Below are 20,700 nucleotides of genomic sequence, written 5' to 3'. Positions count from 1 at the left end.
TTAAGCAGAGATGAGGCAGGAGCTCTGCTCTCTCTCAGTTTGCTATGGCTCAAATGAAAAGCTTCACAAAAATTAACACCATTCCTTCAAAGGCTATATACTATTTATTTTCATTCTAAGAAAAGGCAAAAATAATAGCATCTGCATAGCTGCTGAATTATTTTAGCAATGGTACTAAAGTATGGTTTTACAAAGTCTGTGTGTAAAGCCACCAGGACTTAAGCTTGTGGTAAGGAGCATTGCCAAATTACTGCTTTCAAGAGACTGTACCCTTCAGATTCAGAAACTCCATCAGACAGTTCCCTTGCTTCTCTCTCAGACACTTTGCTCTGGAAAAGGGTGTTCATCATTCAAGGCCTGATCTTGAAGTTAACTGGAGTATGTTGCTAGTGGCATCACCTTGGATTTGCTCCGGCTCTGCGTGTGGTATTGGACCACTACAATGAATCGTCGTAACTTGAACACAATAGGTTTTATACTATCATCTCTTGGTTTTCAAAGTACCTCTTGCCAAAATAATTTCCTTTTTGTATGGCTTTCTATGGGGAAACACACCGTTCCTAGAAGCTTTTAGGGCTCCGTAAGTCAAAAATGGTTGCAGCTACGGAAACTATGCAGTGTTTCCTCTCATGAGAAAGAAAATTCCACATATTAGATATTTAGATAAAGACGAAAATAGATGTCCTGAGGTTTGGGCACTGGTCTAGTACTCAGGAAATCGAGTTTCGTTTCTCTGTCACTAACTCTCTTGATCTTGTTACAATGAACAAATCACTTACTCTTTTTCAGCCTCTGAAATGAAGACACTGCTTTTTTTCCCCACCTGCTATTTATCTGGTTTGCAAACTTCAATTGTAAACTCTTTGGGTACATTAATGAGTGACCGACTATTTGTACAGAGCCTGGGACAGTGATCTGATTGAGACTTCAGAAAGTCACCACAGTTCAAACAACAGCAGCAACATTATTGCATGAGTTAACTGCTCTCAATGCACATGTAAAAGACTAGTTACTTAAAGATCTGCCATTATTGTGACCGTGTTCAATCATAACCACTGTTTAGTGCCTGCGTCACGTGTTACACATAGCATGCACATATTAAATTAAATGTATTTGGGTCAAACAATTACAATTTTTGATACATGCTTGTTCCATTTTTATCTGTCCTCACTCAGAGCAATTTCCCACTGATGTTTTTCCACTTGAAATCATAATGGAGTAATTGTTGAGCTAAAATGGTAGGATTGGACACAAGAAGATGAAGAATTACTCTCTGTTCTAAAGTTACACATGATTAAGAGTTCTTTTCAGTATCGTATCCTTCTATCTGTCATGCCTTTCATAGATGTTTGACATAAAAAAGAAAAAGCCAAAAGAAATGAGGATTTAGCCAGACATAATTCATATTTCAAAAGAAATTAAGGAATCAAAATTATTATTAGTTATACAGTGACATGAAGATAAACTAATTTGCTTTTAAGACTTTAGCCAGTATATATGAAGCTATGGTTAAGTTGCACTAGTTTTCAAAACATGAATAAAAATGCTTAAGGAATATATCTAAATAAATAAATTTTTTTAAAAATAATCAAATGTTTTGATGTGTTACCTTGGATTTGAGAGCGGTAACTTCCTTTGTCCATATCCTGTTGCGACTATAGAAGGATGTTTTCAAAAGACGAAATAAAAAGCTGACCTTTTGATGATTTTATTAACTTAGGGACCCATGACAATTAGAAATATGAGCACAGAGGAAAAGCAATAGCATTTACTCAGCTCCCATTTATTTCATAGTGTTTTTATTTTAAACCTGTGGTCTAAGGTGGCAGATTTGATCCAAAAAAGGGCTGCTCATAATCTTTCCAGCTTTTGTTTTCTGAGAACACTGTTACGATATTTGCATCCTTTTATCTTTAAGAAGGCTGTCCCAGACTGGTGATTTTGCCAAAAACTAAGCTACCAATGGTGAGGCCTGAATTTCAGAAAAGGTTGAGAATGCACTCTCTAAAAAACCAGGCTCTTTGTCAAGTGTCACCAAATCAAGATCCAAAACCTGTAATCACTTTCTAAAGTCCCTGCCCTTAGGTTTTGGTAATAGCTGTATAAACACAAGGTTTGTGAAGATGCGACAATGCCTTTGAAGGCAAAAATCATCCTGAAATGTGTACAATGTGTACAATGACAACAAAAGTCAAGGTTTCGTTCTTTAGGAGCCAGACACTCCTGGTTCCTCCCCCAAATTACAATGTTGCCTTGAAACCAAAGAAAGAATTGCATTGATTTTTCTAGTTCTGATGGCACTTGGCATGTCCTTTGACATTCAGGATCATCTCTAAGGAGATGTTTCCTTTGCAACTCACAGATCTAATCAGGCAAATATAAGTTCACAGTTAAGCCACTTTTGCTGATAGACAACTCTTTGGAGTATAAAGCTACTGAGCTTTAGGCTCCTATATGCCAGTTGGCTTATCTGCTTAAGAAGCGTGGACTTTTAATGTGGGTTTAAAGTGATAAGATTTATCTCGTGGAGAAGATTATGTATGCACATTGCATTGGTGACTGGCTTGCTTCAAGTTAACCAGGCATAGGTTTAAGCTGAACCAAAATAAGTTTTTAAACTGGAAAAAGTCTATTTAAATTATAATTCAAATTATATATATGGAACTTTTGCATATAGACAAATAATTTCACTTAGTTAAAAGTTAAAATGAGGACTGAAGTTTATAGTCTCCATGATCAGCCTTGCAAATTAAGGTACCAGCTTCTCCTTGATTTTAGTGGGAGTTAGGAACGTGATTGTGTTGAAAACCATACCCACTGGGCAGGTAGGGACTGAAATCTAGATTTCCTATGAATCTGTGTGTGTCTGACTCCTGTGAACCTAAGTGGCTTTTGAAATTGAGACTCGGCCCCTTCAGCCGTTAAGGCATACAGTAAAATTTACCCTGTAACTCATCTGAGATGAATTCAGCTGTCAGCAGTGGGATGTATCTTCATAAAATGGACGGAATTCCATGTATTTGGAATTTGTGTTCTTGCAATTTGCCCTTAATTTGAAAACAGAGGGGCCTTGTTTGCTTACTTTGCTGTGTTGGGCCTGGCTTTTCTAGGTCTGGCTTCTGTGCTGTGAGCCTATACTACTTTGTAGAGTATCTTTAGAAAATCTTTAATGTTGTGCTTTTTTCCCCACTGCTTCCCTTGGGCACAAGCAGCACAGTAGCATACTGAGCTGCTCCTTCTTATGCCTTGAAGATTTATGTTTAGCAGAGACCATCTTTCAGATTGCAAAATATGTGACATTTACGCAATGCCATGGCTCATTTTTGTGGCCTGCAGAAAACTGCCCTGTAGATGCTGTTGTAACAGGGAATTTTCTCTCAGAGTATCTGGTCAAAAGGGTCATACTAATTGTTAGGGATTAAAACAAACAGAAGTAATCTGGCAAGGAAAGGAAACTTGAAAGTGCCAGCCTTTTCATACTTGGGCACAGCATTCTGGCCAGGAGATGACTCTTCTGTAATCCCCATAGCACCTGCAGAAAGATAATCGTATTTCTTAATGCTTCTGTAATATGTAACCAATACATTTTCCTTCCCTACCAAGGGTCCCAGATAGCCATGGTGCCTACGTACTCCATGATGGGACCTTTCAGAGGACACGTGAGTCTCAAAAGTAGCCGTAAGTATTCAAATTATTACTTGAGAGGTGCCTATGTGCTCCAATTTTGGAATAACAGCTTGAATATTATGAGATTATTAAGAATACATATTTTATTATTGAAATAATATAAAGCAGATAAGTGCTTCTAATATCTGCTATTACAAAAATCTCACCTTCTTAATTCAGGCAAGCAGCTTTCCTGGTCAGGATCTTTGCCAAGCACCCTGTAGAAGAATTGCTAGAAAGCTGTTCTGCCTGAAGCTTCCCTTCTCGGAAATGCTGTTCCACTATACCTTCTCCAGATCCATATAGTTTCAGTCCTTAATTAGATGCTGGCAAACACACCACCACCTGCCATTTTTGTCCTTTTTGTCCTTTGTCCCTCCCTTGACGAAGCCCAGCTGCAGTCGGAGGCATTTCACTCTCTGCACAAACACAGAGACAAACTCTCTGAGACACTCTGAGACAAACAGTCTGGTCCCTCTCCCCTCCAAATTTAGACTCTAAATGGAAGATGAGGAAGTAGGCAGATACAAACAGATGCAGGGCCATAACTGTGAACTACTGCTTACGGTACGAGATAGCTCTTTCCTTGCAATGCTAGATGGATACTTCTATCAGTTTACAAAAGGCGAAGCCAAGGATGTTGCAGAGATGGTTCCCACTTGCCAATAATGAGAAGGGTAGACGAGAATTTGGTATTTCCAAGCTTTTGAGGCTTAAGTATCACTGAACAGTTTTTATTTGTTGATTATAAGTACATGTAGCTTTGTCCCCACGTTGTGAAATTTCCACTCGTAGGGATTAGCAGTTAGCAGTAGTATAAAGATAAACTATTTGCAGTATAGCAGCTCTGCAGTTATACTAGTCTTTTAAAGAGTACAACAGTTGACGTGCTTTTTCTTGCTCCTATAAAAGGCAAAAAGTAGTGGCTTTGAATTAGCAGTCTGATGAGGAGCAAAGTCACCTCTTGTGTTTTTCAAAAGCGTATTTTTGTTTTTCAGCTACATGGAAAAGACATGTTTTATCACTGTCATTGTGTATCAGTCAAACTTTAATACTGCTACCACTGGATTTATGATATGACATTATAGCTCTGGACATGATATATTCTCCAGACATGATTTGCAGAAGTAATCTCTTGCAATTCAATCAGTGGAAACTAGGTAAATTAGTCATCGTACAAGTACACATTCAGGACTATAATAAATTACTAGGAAAGTCATTACAAAATAGGAAATAAAAAGAGTCAGTGTTGAGAGAGTTGTCACTGTTCTTTATTGCTCGTTCTTGGATCTGTGTTTCCTGGAGATCTTTCCTCATATATAGAAGCAAGACGTAAATGTCTTGAAAGTACAATAGCACTCAGAGTTTAGAAAGATTTTCCAAAACAGGCAACTTTTGTAGGTAGATCTGTGCTCATATACAGAAAATGCTGAAACTCTGAAATGTTGAAAACTTGGATAAAGCAATTTGCTAAATGTTGCAGGTAAATGAGATCTATGTAAGACAGCAGAAAATACAGAAGTTTGATTCTGTTCAAACATGGGCTTGAGAACTCTGCCTATCTTTACAGCACACAAAAGAGCTGTTTCAATTTGACCTGACGTGTGTTTGCCCCATCAACAGAGCCTCATAACAGGGCTACTTAAAATTCCTGGAAGATTTCTATTTAACATTTCCCTCAATTTGAAATTATTCAAAGATGTAAAAGAAAACAAAAGAAAAATCTGTTAAAAAGTGTGAACTTGAGTGTGAGCTCAAGTAAGATCACCTTTTCTAGGGGTAGGAAATACTTAGATGGGCACCCGCTAAATCTCCCCATTTTATTGTTTTTATCCTTAAGACACCTTCTTTGAGAAATGGATGTGTTTTTTCATGTCCTCTTTTCAGAGAGATTGAGACACAGAAAAACAAAATTACTTGCCAAAGTTCAACAGAAAGTCTCTGGCAAAGAAAAGAATTTGCTTTTTTTTTCCTTACATAGGAATAACCACAATGCTGCTTATTGCACAATGTTAGTAATTTTCTGGACACGGGATAGAGCTAGATTTTATGGAAGACAAAAATTAGATTAAACTACTAGTGCCTTGTATATCTTCAGCATTTCAAATTTGGGGCGGTAATTCATTTTGAGAAGAATGTTCTTTTTATAAATGGATTTTCCATCCCTTTTTAATCCTCGGATATTGTTTGGATTATCACATTGTTCTTCTGTCATGCTGTCTTTTTCACTGCATATATTGAAATCAGGCTGTCACTGCCAATCAGGGAAAGATTTGGGGCATTTCCCAAAATACTGTTTTCTTTTTCTTAGTGACAAGAGCCTCTAGCTGCTGTGAATTAGGCCATTGCCATCCCTTGAACTCAGTAGAGCTGCCCCACTTTACACCAGCTAGGAATGGTGTTGGATATTACTGAAGAGCTTGTTCCAGTTGCTTTTGCCAGCAGCAGGTTACAGCACAGTTGGCAAAATTCATGAAAAATACTAAGTTTTTTTAAGTTTTGGAAGTGAATAACTACTGGTCTCAAGCACATAAAAGCTTTGAAACAGAATAGTACTGATTTTAACTATTTGATTTCTTCAGTATGGTACTGACATCCATGAGTGTTTTCCCTGACTGAAATTGGACACATGGTAAATGTGTCCAATGATCAGAAATTTTGTGAGCTTTATATTTGACTGCTTCAAGTATCGGATTCCATTCTGGTACCTGGTACCATTCTGGTACTACTTATGCTAAATTTCATTAAGACAAGAGATAAATGCAGTTTGGTCATCATTTTGCACCAAGTTCTCCATTGCTTTATGGCAAACATAGAGTCATTATTTCTGTTGATGTCTCTGCACCTGTTTGTGTCATGGTGTAAGCACTCTGGCCGTGCCTACGTGTTCGATGAACAATCAGAATGGATGGTCCTGGAGCTGAAGTAACACCACCTTTCTCTAGCTGATCATGTTGGAATGTGATGCTGCTCCTGGACAGGCTGTTGAAAGCAGGTTTTCATGCCAGTGCCCTTCTGGCAGGCTTTTAGTCACTTGCAGGAGCACATTAGTAAATAATAATAAATGAAGCAACAAATATAGCACTAGGTGTTCCGTCCCGCTCTTTCTTATGGTGCTTGTTCAAAAGCTGACACAATAAACGGAATGTAGTCAAACTCCTTGGCAGTGAAAAACAGTTTTTAGCACTGTCTCACTGGGTAGGCAAGAGATTTAGACAAGAAAAAGCAACACAGCAAGAAAGCAGCCAAACGAGGTAGGTTATGAGGATTGATTCCCAGACTCTCAACCCAGTGTTTCCTATTTTTTCAAAATACAATAAAAACTTTGAAACTCAGTCATTAACTGAAATTGTACACTGGGGACATGAACAATGAAACAATCTTTTACTTCAGTGTGTCAGAAAGCCGAATCTGAACAGGTTGGATGGGCTGATTATCTCAGTGTAAGGGCTATTCTGTGTCCATGGATGGAAGGCCAAAGGCACGTTAGATATCTGATCTCCAGTATTCTGTTCATTTTTTAGTATTATTTGATAGCAACATTCCATCTACAAATCCTGTCTGATGATTTGAGAAGGCATCCAGAAATAATATTTTTGTTTGGAAAAAGGTTGAAATGCAAGGAAAGGCAGCCACACTACCAGGTTAAAATTTAAAATGAATAAATGCGTATCAGCTTCTTGACTTTTTTCCTGGGCTAATGAACTTATGTCAGACACAGAGAAAAATTCTTCCTAATCTAAGAAGTCTTGTGGATTAGTGATTCAGAGGAGTGTCATGGTCAGTCTGTGCATAACACATTTCTGTTCTACATCCTGGCTCCTTTTCTGGCCCTACTTCTGTCTTTGTGTGTATCCAGTCCATTTTCCTCACTATAGAGTGGTAAAGTTAGGCCTGGTATTACCAAGAGGTAAGATATTCACATGCAGTTTTTTGAAGTACTTTGTCCTACTCTCTAATATTAAATCTTTCAAAATGTAAATGCTTTTTATTATATCAGATACCAAACAGTGAGATCCACTATTATTCTCCAGAGTTCTATAGTATCCAAGGCTCTTACGTTACTTATTGCAAGCCATAATTCTCAGGTATTCAAAAACATGCAAAATGAGAATAATTTACCACTTTTTTGTGTTACATTTTGTGTTACCCTTACTTTTTTAAATAAGTGAATGAATACTGACTTGATTTTATTGCAAGCAGGAGAGGATAAATATTAAAATGTTTTCAGAGCCATTATTGCCTGAGACATTTCTTGCGCAGTTGAATGAACTACGATTTTTCCCTCTTGCAGCTTTTTCTCCTGGACCTTCCTGCAAGCTCTCCAACCAGTACATCATTCAAGATCACATGGCTGCTCATTACAAGAAACTGATGTCTGCCAAAGGTATGTACAGTCTTTAATGATGACAATATCTATGTAGCTGAAAGATGAAATAATAGTCAAGGGTGTGTTGGTTGCCCTTACTTTTGGCTGGCTGCTGAATTTCTTCCCCTTTCTTTCCTCCCTCTCCCTGTCATCAACTCAACAGATGTAGGAGGATTTAAAAGTGAGGCATAACATGGTATGCCCTAAAAGAGGAGGTGTGTAGAACACTCGATTGGAACTGTAACCTCGTCTTGGGAGAAGCAATCCTAACTGTTGAGAGGCATAAAGTCTTCAGAGTCAAACCGTTCCACAAAATGACAAGTTCGTGTTAGGAAGGGAAAGATTATTTCATTCCCCTGTGTTATTTTAATAATGGTTTCTGTTTAGATGTATATGGCAGTTGATTAAAAGGAAAGGTAAAATGAGAACTAGGGCAGGTATTTGTTTAATCGGGAGAAACCACTGAAGAGTAACAGTGAGGTTACAGCTTTTGATGTTTAGAAAGTTACAGTATCAGTCCTAAATAACCTAGAGGGAAGTTCCGTTAGCATGCAGTCATGTTTGAGAGGGCTCTTCAAATACTCTCCCTCCTGTAAATAGCTGCAAACCGCTAGAAAGTGAATTTGCAATTAAAAAATATCCTCTGTCAGTTATCTGGAGCTGTGTAAACTCCCTGGTGCTTCAGGTGCAGATGGAAACAACTGGAGTTGAATAGTCATAGCCATAGTTAGGTTACTGCAAGACTTCCAGTCCTTGGGTGCCCAAAGCTTTCTAACCAAACAATTCACTGATAACATGCAGTGAGCTTTATAATAACACATAGCTGTTGAACAATAGATGAGATTGCTGCTGCATTTTTTGCCAGGAGACCAACCCTTTCGTCAATTTGCAGTGCCAAGTGCTTTATCTGAAACTACCTAGCTCAAATCTAGCGCATCTTTTTATCATGGTATCAGAACCACTATTTAAAAGTTTCGTGACCTCCACTGTGCTATGGTTCATGACCATCCCACTCATATTGGGAGCTGGAGGCTGGATTGCTGCTGTATACCTTCATACTTAAGTGACTTTTGCTTTTGCATGGCTAATGTCACAGAAACAGTGAACTCTAAGGACTGTAGAATTCACATCCTAGTGCATTGCTCATAAATATACAGAAGCATCAAGACTAATTAAGAGCAGCAAAGACTGCCATATATAATTGAAATTTGTTTTATCTCAACTGGTGAAGCCTAAATGAGGGAGTGAAGATCAAAAAATAAAAGGAAGAAAACAAAGATGTTTTGCATTCTTAAAGCTCAGAAGAAAGTACACAGAAGATATTCTTGATATAAAAGGAGCCAAATGCTTTGTTCCCAAGCAGGTTTCAATCTTCTTTTTTTCAAATGTCAGTTCTGCTTGTCTGTAGCAGAATTCAGTTAAGCTGGAAAGAGCTTCTCACAGTACGTGCTAATCAAAATTTCCAGTGGCTAAAATTTCTAATTCTTAGGTGTTTCACCATCTGAAGTTATAGCTCTCAAAAGTCAGATTTGGAGTGTACTAGAGCAGGAACCTTTACTTAAAACACTCATTTTGCTTATTATAGTGCTACAGGTTTTCCTTGTAGAGCTAAACTTTTGCATACATATTAAAAACTGCAATATTGCAGGATGTCAAGGTTCTCTTCTGTACATACCTTGACGCTCTGAAGTGCTGACTTGCCACATGTTATGTACATCTTTAGAGGGGATGACAGGATTTTGTGCCTCTGAAAAATCTTGTCAGGGTTGTCTAAGGCCTTCTCCAGTATCCTTCTAAATATTCTCCAATCTTTTTGAAATACACCTGCTTTTTTAAATACAACCTATTTGGCCTCACTCCAGGCAGTAGCTAGCCCAGCATGTCTGAAACGTCATTTGGAGCACTTGTACAAACTCCAATTTGCAGTGACATTTGGCAGTAATCACAAAAGTGTCTTGGATGGAAATGGAGTCAGTGTCCTTCAAATGAAACTGGAATATTGAACTTCTCCTAGGTGATTGCTTTTCCCTCCACAGTCAAAAATTGTATTTCCTCGTATACCTCAGCATATATCCAGGTATATGCAATCAGACATACAGCTCCATTAACATCCATACCAGCTCCTGTACGGATACATGACTTAATGGAGACTGTGCAGCAGTAGAGTGACAGGGCTTGGTTCCTTGAAGCTCACTTGATTTAACCTTTTACAATGAAAACCAAATGACCGAATAACAGAAAATGCTGTGTACAAAACTGCCTATGTAATTGTATAATCAAATAATTCCTATTGCTAGAAAGATGATGAAGAACTGATGACCTTGAGCGTAGGGACAACTTGAATCTCACTCTTAGAGCATCACTTGGCAGTTTCTCCTGGCTGGTAGAAGCTGTACTACTCATCCCTGAAATGTAAACTTTCTGGGTGGCAGTAGATGCCAATACAAAATTAGTAGAGCTTTTCTTAAATTGTAAACTAAAATGAAGGTTAATAAATGTAGCTGTACTGGCTCATATTTCTACACCTAAGTAAAGATGGGCGAAAGCCACAAAATTCAGACCCAGGTTTGGTAGTGAACCAACCACAGCACTGCTGAGGCACTTGTCTTATGCTTTTACCCAGATAAGGACAAGGGATCAAATCCTCAGTTGGTGTAATTGCAGTTGGTGTAATTGTAGTTGGTGTAACTCAACTAATTTCACTACATTTAAGCTATGCTAGCTTTTGAGAGGTGACTGTTGGCAAAGATAATAGCAGGAAATAGGAAGAAAATAGGATACATCACTAGGGAAACAATAGGATTTGGTGGTTTGTAGATCTGCATTATTAATAATGCTAACATTATGCAGACTGGTATCACATTCCCACAGGGAATTCGACACCTTAGGATGATCAGTTTCATCTCTATCCATTTTCGTATGATTATTTGTGATGTTAGTGTTTTATTAGACTGAACCTTCTTTTTGTTAATACAGCTGCTGTTGATTCATCTGCACCAAAGAGTTTGCATACCAGTGTTAAATGTGAGTTGTTTTGGTTTGTTTTGTTTTCAAAATAGATCTGGCTCCATTTGTTTGGTTTGGAAATACTAATACTTGTCTTCTTTTATGATGAAGGTGTTCTGAAGAGGCATATACGTGCCAAATATATGCATCATTGTGGTCAAGATAATAGTATCTAGTATCAAATATCTAATCTAGCAATCGTACCTAGCACTTGGTTCATGTTTGCACAGATACATGCTAACTTGCAGACCACGGGACTCTTTGATATACATACTTTAAGCAACATGGTGTTGGAGGCATAAATTGCTTTAGTTTTGCAGTCTAAACTCAGACCACTGACCCTTTGAATTCCTTGCTAATCCACACTGTATTTTTCATTTCCTTAACTGCTTCGTGTATCTCTGGGCATCAGGCATACTACAGTTAAAACAGGTTTCGAGGAATGGATGGGGTTTTGGTAAGAGAACATTGCACTGCACCTTAACGCCACCTCTTGGCTGAAGCCTGCAGTACCCAATGTGTAGGCAGAGTCTCTCCTGCCCTTCCTTTCTGAAAGGAAGAAAGATTGATGAAAAGCAATACATTCATCCCTTTCCCTGGAAACAGAGTATTCACTTTGGAATGTGTTTAGTTTTCTTCGTTCACCAGGTTGTGAGGCATATAGAATCATAGAATCATAGAATCATTAAGGTTGGAAAAGACCTCTAAGATCATCGACTCCAACCATCAACCCAATACCACCACACCCACTACACCATGTCCCTAAGCGCCTCATCTACACGTCTTTTAAATACTTCCAGGGATGGTGACTCAACCACTTCCCTGGGCAGCCTGTTCCAAGGCCTGACCACTCTTTTCAGTAAAGAAATTTTTCCTAATGTCCAATCTAAACCTCCCTTGGCGCAACTTGAGGCCATTTCCTCTCGTCCTATTGCTTGTTACTTGGCAGAAGAGACCAACCCCCACCTCGCTACAACCTCCTGTCAGGTAGTTGTAGAGCGCGATGAGGTCTCCCCTCAACCTCCTCTTCTCCAGGCTAAACAACCCCAGTTCCCTCAGCCGCTCCTCATAAGGCTTGTGCTCCAGGCCCTTCACCAGCTTCGTTGCCCTTCTCTGGACACGCTCCAGCACCTCCATGTCCTTCTTGTAGTGAGGGGCCCAAAACTGAACACAGGATTTGAGGTGCGGCCTCACCAGTGCCGAATACAGGGGCACGATCACCTCCCTGCTCCTGCTGGCCACACTATTTCTGATACAGGCCAGGATGCCATTGGCTTTCTTGGCCACCTGGGCACACTGCTGGCTCATGTTCAGCCAGCTGTCACCCAGCACCCCCAGGTTCTTTTCCGACAGGCAGCTTTCCAGCCACTCTTCCCCAAGCCTGTAGCGTTGCCTGGGGTTGTTGTGACCCAAGTGCAGGACCTGGCACTTGGCCGTGTTGAACCTCATACAGTTGGCCTCAGCCCATCAATCCAGCCTGTCCAGGTCCCTCTGCAGAGCCTTCCTACCCTCGAGCAGATCAACACTCCTGCCCAACTTGGTGTCGTCTGCAAACTTACTGAGGGAGCACTCGATCCCCTCATCCAGATCATTGATAAAGATATTGAACAGGACCAGCCCCAGTACTGAGCCCTGGGGAACACCGCTCGTGACCGGCCGCCAACTGGATTTAACTCCGTTGACCACAACTCTCTGGGCTCGGCCGTCCAGCCAGTTTTTTACCCAGCGAAGAGTGCACCTGTCTAGGCCGTGAGCCGCCAGCTTCTCTAGGAGAATGCTGTGGGAGACAGTGTCAAAGGCTTTACTGAAGTCCAGGCAGACCACATCCACAGCCTTTCCCTCATCCACGAGGCGGGTCACCTGGTCATAGAAGGAGATCAGGTTGGTCAAGCAGGACCTGCCTTCCATGAACCCGTGCTGGCTGGACCTGATCCCTGGTTGTCCCGCACATGGCTTGTGAGCGCCCTCAAGATGAACCGGTCCATAATCTTCCCCGGCACCTAGGTGAGGCTGACCGGCCTGTAGTTCCCCAGATTCTCCTTCCAGCCCTTCTTGTAGATGGGCGTCACATTGGCAAGCCTCCAGTTGTCCGGGACCTCCCCTGTTAACCAAGACTGCTGGTAAATGATGGAGAGTGGCTTGGCAAGCTCCTCCGCCAGCTCCCTCAGTACCCTCAGGTGGATCCCATCCGGCCCCATAGACTTGTAAGTGTCCAGGTGGCATAGCAGATCGTTAACTGCTTCCTCTTGGATTATGGGGGGTTTATCCTGCTTGCCGTCCCTGTCTTCCTGCTCAGGGGGCTGAATACTCTGAGGATAACTGGTCTGACTATTAAAGACCGAGGCAAAGAAGACGTTAAGTACCTCAGCCTTATCCTTATCCTTGGTGGCAATGTTCCCCCCCTGCATCCAATAAAGGATGGAGATTCTCCTTGGCTCTCTTTTTGTCGTTAATGTATTTGTAAAAACATTTTTTATCTCTTATGACAGTGGCCAGATTGAGTTCTAGCTGGGCTTTTGCCTTTCTAGTTTTCCCTCTGCACGACCTAATGAGATCTCTGTACTCTTCTTGAGTTGCCTGCCCCTTCTTCCAAAAGTGGTAAACTCTCCTTTTTTTCCTGAGTCCCAGCAAAAGCTCCCTGTTCAGCCAGGCCGGTCGTCTTCCCCGCCCGTTCTTCTTATGGCACATGGGGACAGCCCGCTCCTGCGCCTTTAAGACTTCCTTCTTGAAGAAGCGCCCAGCCTTCCTGGACCCCTTTGCCCTTCAGGACTGTCTCCCAAGGGACCCTCTCGACCAGTGTCCTGAGCAGGCCAAAATCTGCCCTCCAGAAGTCCACAATAACGGTTTTGCTGACCCCCTTCCTTACTTCACCAAGAATACTTCTCTGTTTGCTAGTTACATACGTGGGAGCACACACCCTTTCTACACAGAATCCCCTCCTTTTAAAATGAAATTTAAAAAGCTAGAAAAATGAAAGCTTCTATTTTTCCACAGTGAATCCACAGAACCATGTACCAGAGATCTGCAGTAGGCTATTGCTCTGAGCAGGGTATAATGTACTTGGAAGCAAAGATAGCTCAAAGGCAATGGTAAGATGCAGTTGTTCAAGCAAGACACACACAAGCCAAGAAGGCAAACATAACTCTTGCCCATAAAGATTCAGAAAAATGTATCATATAAGATCTTCAGTACAGAAGAGCAAGAGAACAAGTTCAGGATCATAACACATCACAATCAAAATTCTCCTCTCTTTTTTAACTCCTCAAGCTCAACGGTATGTTTTTCTTTTTTCAGTGTTGTCTTTTATATGATAATTTTAAAATTAGTATTTTTGATTAATCAATTTATGAAAACAGTGCTGTAGTAACCGGAAGAAATGCCACAGAAAGCTTTCTGAGAATGTTAGTTTGACAGAGATGATCCTGACATGATCGTGCATGAGTAGAATCACACCTATGTGAGAAGATGAAGAGGACGTAGAATTTGTTCAGCTACCTGCATTAGCTACAATAGCAAGTTTTCCTAGATGATGTATTAGAGGGAAACATTATCTGTGTTTCTTATAATGCTTTCTTAGGAAGGTATTCCTCTTACACAGCTAAGCAGGACTGTACTGTTGTGTGGAGTTTCTGTTAATTTAGAAGCCCACGTGAGTACAAGGTTCCTGGTGCACACAGAAGCCATAACATGAGATTCTCAGTCAGAGGAAGTGAGGACCCAATATAATTTTTGTCAGTAGCTTGCTGGGGAAATGCAAATCACCTTTGTTGGTTAATATTTATCTTTACTAAGAGATACTATGTATCAGCTAAGTCCTTTTTCTGACAGGTTAGCTCCGGAAATGTCTGTCTTGGCACAAGAAGTTTTATCCCTCGAAGGATAAAACTCAAAATTTAGAAGTCACAATGAAAAGGTGCATCAGAACTTAGGTCTTCTGAAGTTAAGTAGGGCAGTAGCACAATGGAGGTACAGTTGCTGCTAATGGGGTTGATGTGCAAATCATTTGGGCAGTATAAAATGACTTTATGCCTACAAAAATAGGCTTCTGTTTATCATTTGCTTATTCAAAGACACAAAATAAATGCAGGCTGTTCTGCCAGCCTACTAGAATAATAGGAGGACAAATCTAATTTTCTGCTTAATACAAGATAACAGCGTTTTCTTCTTTTCATTTTTCGTAAAATTTTCTCCCACAACAATCTCCCACTATTGCTATTACTAGTTACTAAGTGTGGTGTGCTTTTAAAACCTTGAAATTTATCAGAACTTTGACAGATACACATTCTGATGCAGTATAATTTCTTACCTGTTCTCAATCCATACACTAAGATAGGTATAACCTTGTTTTCCATATGCGTGATCTGTATGGGATATCACATGTTCAATGGTAGGCTGCAAGAAGAAAATTCAGATCACTCAGTAGTGAGGCAGACATATGCAAACATATGAAAATAAAGAGAAAAACTCAAACAGTTACAAAGATTAGTTCTGAAAAGTCAGAAGAAAATACAGCGAGCAATGCTTTGTTTCATTTTAAGAATAAACGCACTGCAGATAAAACACTAAGTAATTAGCTTTTTTGACAATCTGAAAATGCACAATTTCACAAGCTGTCTGTACTGTTGCACTTCAGATTAAGAACTGGATAGACAAAGTGGGAGACGTGCAATGTATAGGACTTTCTCCTGAATGTCTTCAGGTATATCTTGGATTTTCAACCCTAGGGTTTAGAAGGGCACTGTTTTACATTTGGTGCTTTATTGGACTTTTTGCTGTTTTAGAGTTCATGAAGTTACTAATGCTGCAGTTGGTAAGAGTGTCATTGTATTAGCTGATTTTGTTTCATATAAAAAATTCTCCTAATGACCTTTAAATATCGTTTATAAAGCATTACAAGTGCCAGCTTTCATCAATTTGTGTGAATAGCATAGCATAGCATAGCATAGCATAGCATAGCATAGAATAGAATAGACTTTCAGTTGGAGGGGACCTACAATAACCATCCAGGCCAACTGCCTGACCAATTCAGGGCTGACCAAAAGTTAAAGCATGTTATTAAGGGCATTGTCCAAATGCCTCTTAAACACTGACAGGCTTGGGGCAACCACCTCTCTAGGAAGCCTGTTCCAGTGTTTGACCACCCTCTCAGTAAAGAAATGCTTCCTAATGTCCAGCCTGAACCTCCCCTGGTGCAGCTTTGAACCATTCCCATGCATCCTATCACTGGATACCAGGGTGAAATAGTAGTTTTGTCTCTTTACTTGTCACAGTAACATTCAAAATGCTGCTGAAATTGCACAAACTTATGATAAAAGTTAGGGAGAAACAGCTAGCACAAAGCTTCCTGAGCAGTCCTTTCTCTCCGACATGGAGCTGGCTTTGTTGTAGCAGTAAGACTGCATCTCTAGTGTTCTTATGCTAAGAATCGTGGTCCATTTTTCAGCTCTCATCAAAGGATGGAAACACATATCTAGACTTAAGACTAGGTATATTAGCTGGAGATGCATCAGAGATCAGGAATATGGGAGATACAGTTCATCATCGTAAGTGTTCTTGTGGAGATAAAATTAAGCAGAGGTGTTTTAAGAGTCATGAGAGCAGCATGACTTATGAAACTACTGTGAAAACAGTGATTCCTTGGCCATCCCAGTGTGGAAAATGTCTGACTAGGAGGATATTTACATTTCTTACTCTCAGCAAAAGCCACATTTGCTAGAAAGAGCATCTAATGAATATGGAAAGAGCATAAGGTGTGCTACTGAACACACCAGTAACCAGGTTTCAGAAGAGTGTCTTAGCGATCAAAAAGAAAGTTTCTGTCCCAATGGAAATGTGAAAGTTCTGGGAAAAAAAATTCCATTATGAGGCATTGTTTCTATTCCAACAGAGGAGAAAATTCAAAATAATTTTGTTTTAAATCATGTGCCTTATTTATTTATACAGCATTGAGCTTGAGACTTAAACTTACCTGTGGTACCCAGGAAGTCCTCCAAAGTTCTCAGTTATTAGGGATTAATGATTAACAATTTAATTAATAATAAGCAGCTGAATTACATTCTTGGACCTTGGAAGCATGAGACAGTGTTCCCATGGCCAGCTCTAGAAGTCTCTTCCAACCAGTATTTCCATGATACTATGATGCTCTGCCCCAGATTCACAGAGCCCAAGTTTGAGTCAGATCTCCTGAGGCTGATCAGCTCAGTAAGAGGAGCAGAAACCTTGGCTGATGTGCATATGAAGCTGTCCCAGATAAGCTGGCAGGAAACTAGGAAAAACTTAACACTCATGAAAGATTAATCAAAACCAGTCCTAAAGAGGGGAATCCATAAAGGTAACCCACATTTCATACAGGAAAATGAGCCACCCAAATCGTTAGTTGGTCCTGCAGTTCTGAAAATCCCTTACTAAAGCTCTGCTCTTTGGCTCTATCACAGACTCAGTCCACCACTTTGGGGAAGTGTGGTGGTCCAGGGCATCCTGCCCTAATTCTCTTTCTACTCTCCCATTCCAGGAATGACAGCAACTCCACCGAGGCCTGCTCTCATGTATTGTTTTTCTCCTAGTTTTGCAGCATCTGCTCTGCTTCCATTAGCAGAGTGTTGGGTAGCAGTCCAGCAAAATAAGAACACCAGCATGGTGAAGCTGTGGTAGGAAGTGGTCAGGTGATTCAGGCTCACTTTATCCAAGTTAAAGAGTCTCCTGAAGGAAGACCTAAAGTAAATCTGGTTCTCTGGGCACACCTTTAGGTCTCCACGATCTTGGTCTTAAGATAAAGCCATTCCTTCTCCTCTCTGATGAGCTACGATTTGATTACCAAGCCAAGGTCAACTACTTACAATGGCAAGATGAGCTATTCAGACCACTGTATGCTCTGCACAATTCCCTTCCACTTTTAGGAGTACAGTGTATACATTTACCCAGAAGGAATTACAAGTAATTTTATATGTAAGTATATGAGGCCATGTGACTGTTTCTCGTTCACCTTTTATGGAGTGTTGCTCATATAATTGCTCCACATGCTGTGACTCATTTTTATAAATATGAAACCCAAATGTACATACAAGTGTGTGCAGAAACACATGCTTTAGTAATTGGAAAAAGGAATAATAGCTTTCTTTAAGAGGAATTTTATTTTTCTATGTACCAGCAGAGTACTTAAGTGCTTAGATATGGCATATAGTGGTCTTTTTAATAACCTGTGTTTTTCCCTTTCTAATTCTCTGTATGAGACAGACATTAGTCAAAATAATAATTTCCATTCGGGTTTTAACCAGTTTAAAACAAAGTTGCTTTACGACTTTCAAGACCGTAACACCTGTGAAAAAGAACAAGTTGTTTCTCCAGACAGTTCAAAGACATACAAAATTGCAGCATTTTATCTGCAAACTGTGAATAATCTCTACAGTCAATTATATAAACATAATTTTATCCTTACAGATGTAGAATCTTAGTTGTCACTAATCTTGGGCAATTGAATGGATCTTTTAGCAATCAGTGGAAATGAATGTGTTTATATATGCAAACATCAATTTTCTACCATTGCAAGTTTGTGGAGCGTAAGATGTTTTTTAATAATAAATTTTGCAGTCTGTAAAAAATAAATGTGTATATCACTGTTACAAGGGAGCTGCAATGAAGGGAATATCAAATGTATGACTACACTGCGTCATTCAGCTATCAATGATTAAACAACTAGTCTGGTTCATAAATTCTTCTTCTCACACTTCGAATCCTACGCTATGCTAGCAGCTCCATTTGGGATCCGAGTTCCTTTATGGTAGCCACTGCACAGTTTAAAGATCATCTTCTGGCAATATCTGCCCAAAATGATGTGCCAGCTAGAACACGGTAAATGTCTGCTATCATCCTCTTTTACAGGGAGGAAATTAAGACACCAGAGATTAATTAACATACCTGTGATCACACTGGAGCCTGTTGTAGAGCTGGCAATTAAATGATAGTTTTCTAAGTCCTAGCGGAGTGCTTTAATCACAAAACCATCCTTCCCATCAATTTCAGAGTCAGCGCTGTTGACAGGAGTATTTGTAAAAGGGGAGGAAGAAGGTAGTGGGAGCTACTGGAGGATGCAGAGAGCAGGAGTCTTGTCATAACCATTGTGCACTGACTATTTTAACTTTGCCTTCCTACTCCACTGCCAAAGGAGAAAGCAGCATACGTCAGCAATCAGTCAGTACTTTAAACACGGATGAAGCATCCTGACATTTCTCTTGTACTCCAATTTCTAGAATTCCTTTCCTCCTTGAATACCTCCGTACAGTATCAGTATAAAAAAAGTGCTGTTAAACCTCTAGAGGCTTGTACATTCCTGTCGATGATCTGCAGATGACTTCTACTTCTAGCCTTACCAAGAATGTCTTTTCACCACAAAATATAGAATCAGTTCAAATAACGAGTGACTTAGCTATAGGGAATTTTGTTTTCCAAAGTAATAGAAATTCTAGAAAAAGTTCTTGATCGCTCCTTGGCGTAAAGCAGAGTTGACAATTGAGCATCCCTCCACCTGCTGCCTGTTGGCCTCAGGTAAGAGATGAAAATCTGTAGCTTGGCTAAAGAGGCTTTACCAATTTTTAGTAATTTTTAGAATCTTAAAAAATCAAAAGCAATGATGCTGGATGTATCCTTCTGTTGGACCACATTTTCACAGTGTAAACTACCATTGTAAATCTGTATTGACACAAGGGAGGGAGGGAGATCTGGCCGTTTGTATCAGAAATGTGCTGAAACATGCTTTAGCAAGAATGGGAGATGCTGTAAGTGTCAGAGTTTGCTCTTATTTGCTTACGCAGGAAGTTGTGAATACTTAGAGGTTAAGAGCGGGTGGTAGTTACAGAGATGTGAACCTCACCTTTTGAATATAGCTTGTTTATACTCACTAAAAGATTAAGAAAAATAGACTACTTCCCCTATGTAAGTAAAACAAATGCCAAATCTTGTCTTTGCTCAAATAAGAGAAGAAAGTGTGTTCTTTCTTTATTTTGATGCAGTCTATGAAGGAATTGTGTCAAGTGCTGTCAGCTCCATTGATATCCATGAATTTGTTAGTAAGGCAGAACTAGTCACAGCAGACGTGGGTTACGGCCAAAGATTTCAAGCAGTTCAGAATCGCTGGATTGGGTGGTTTGTTACGGAGAGCCGATTTCTTCTTGCCTTCCTCCTGGGGAAATTCCTGTTAATGTCAGCGTGAGCACTCACATTAGCAAAATGTGCAGAATTTGGCACAGGATTAGAAAAGAACATGGCAAACAACAACAGGCAGTGTCGCTTAGCAATGTTTCCTGCGTATATCTGGCATTTCAGAGACTTTTCTTCCCCTATAAAATTGTTGTTATCCACTCACTTGATAGTATTGCAGCCTTTAAATATTGATGAAAACAAATAATGCTGAACCAGAGCTTGGGGCTTAAAAAACACCCACGCGCTGTAGATTAATGTGCCAACGTAGGCTTTTCATAACGATAGTTAGCATGGCAAAGAGCATCTGAAATCAAATCTAAGCACTCGAGCCTCACTTACCACTGGTTTCTGCTGAAGGTTTGGTCTTGTTTGCTCTGAAATGCCAAAATAAGCAGTCCCCACACCAGACAAACTATTACCAGTGCAGCATTTGGCCCATAGATGTGAACATCATGAGTAACGGT

At 40.0% G+C, this 20,700-nt stretch overlaps 1 protein-coding gene across 1 annotated transcript in view; it reads left to right on the top strand.

Moving 5' to 3' along the window:
• Positions 1 to 3,609: 3,609 nt before the first annotated feature.
• LOC142081240 (spermatogenesis-associated protein 7 homolog) overlaps positions 3,610 to 20,700 on the top strand; it is a 40,478-nt gene continuing 23,387 nt past the window's right edge. Inside the window, exons 1-3 of the mRNA XM_075147928.1 lie at positions 3,610 to 3,678; positions 7,961 to 8,053; positions 11,012 to 11,059. Coding sequence (XP_075004029.1) covers positions 3,618 to 3,678; positions 7,961 to 8,053; positions 11,012 to 11,059 — 202 coding nt within the window. The 5' untranslated portion in view covers positions 3,610 to 3,617. The remainder of the gene's footprint in view (positions 3,679 to 7,960; positions 8,054 to 11,011; positions 11,060 to 20,700) is intronic.

Source organism: Calonectris borealis, chromosome 3, assembly GCF_964195595.1.
Source record: "Calonectris borealis chromosome 3, bCalBor7.hap1.2, whole genome shotgun sequence".
Lineage (NCBI taxonomy): Eukaryota > Metazoa > Chordata > Aves > Procellariiformes > Procellariidae > Calonectris > Calonectris borealis.
This window is presented reverse-complemented; position numbering and strand designations above follow the sequence as displayed.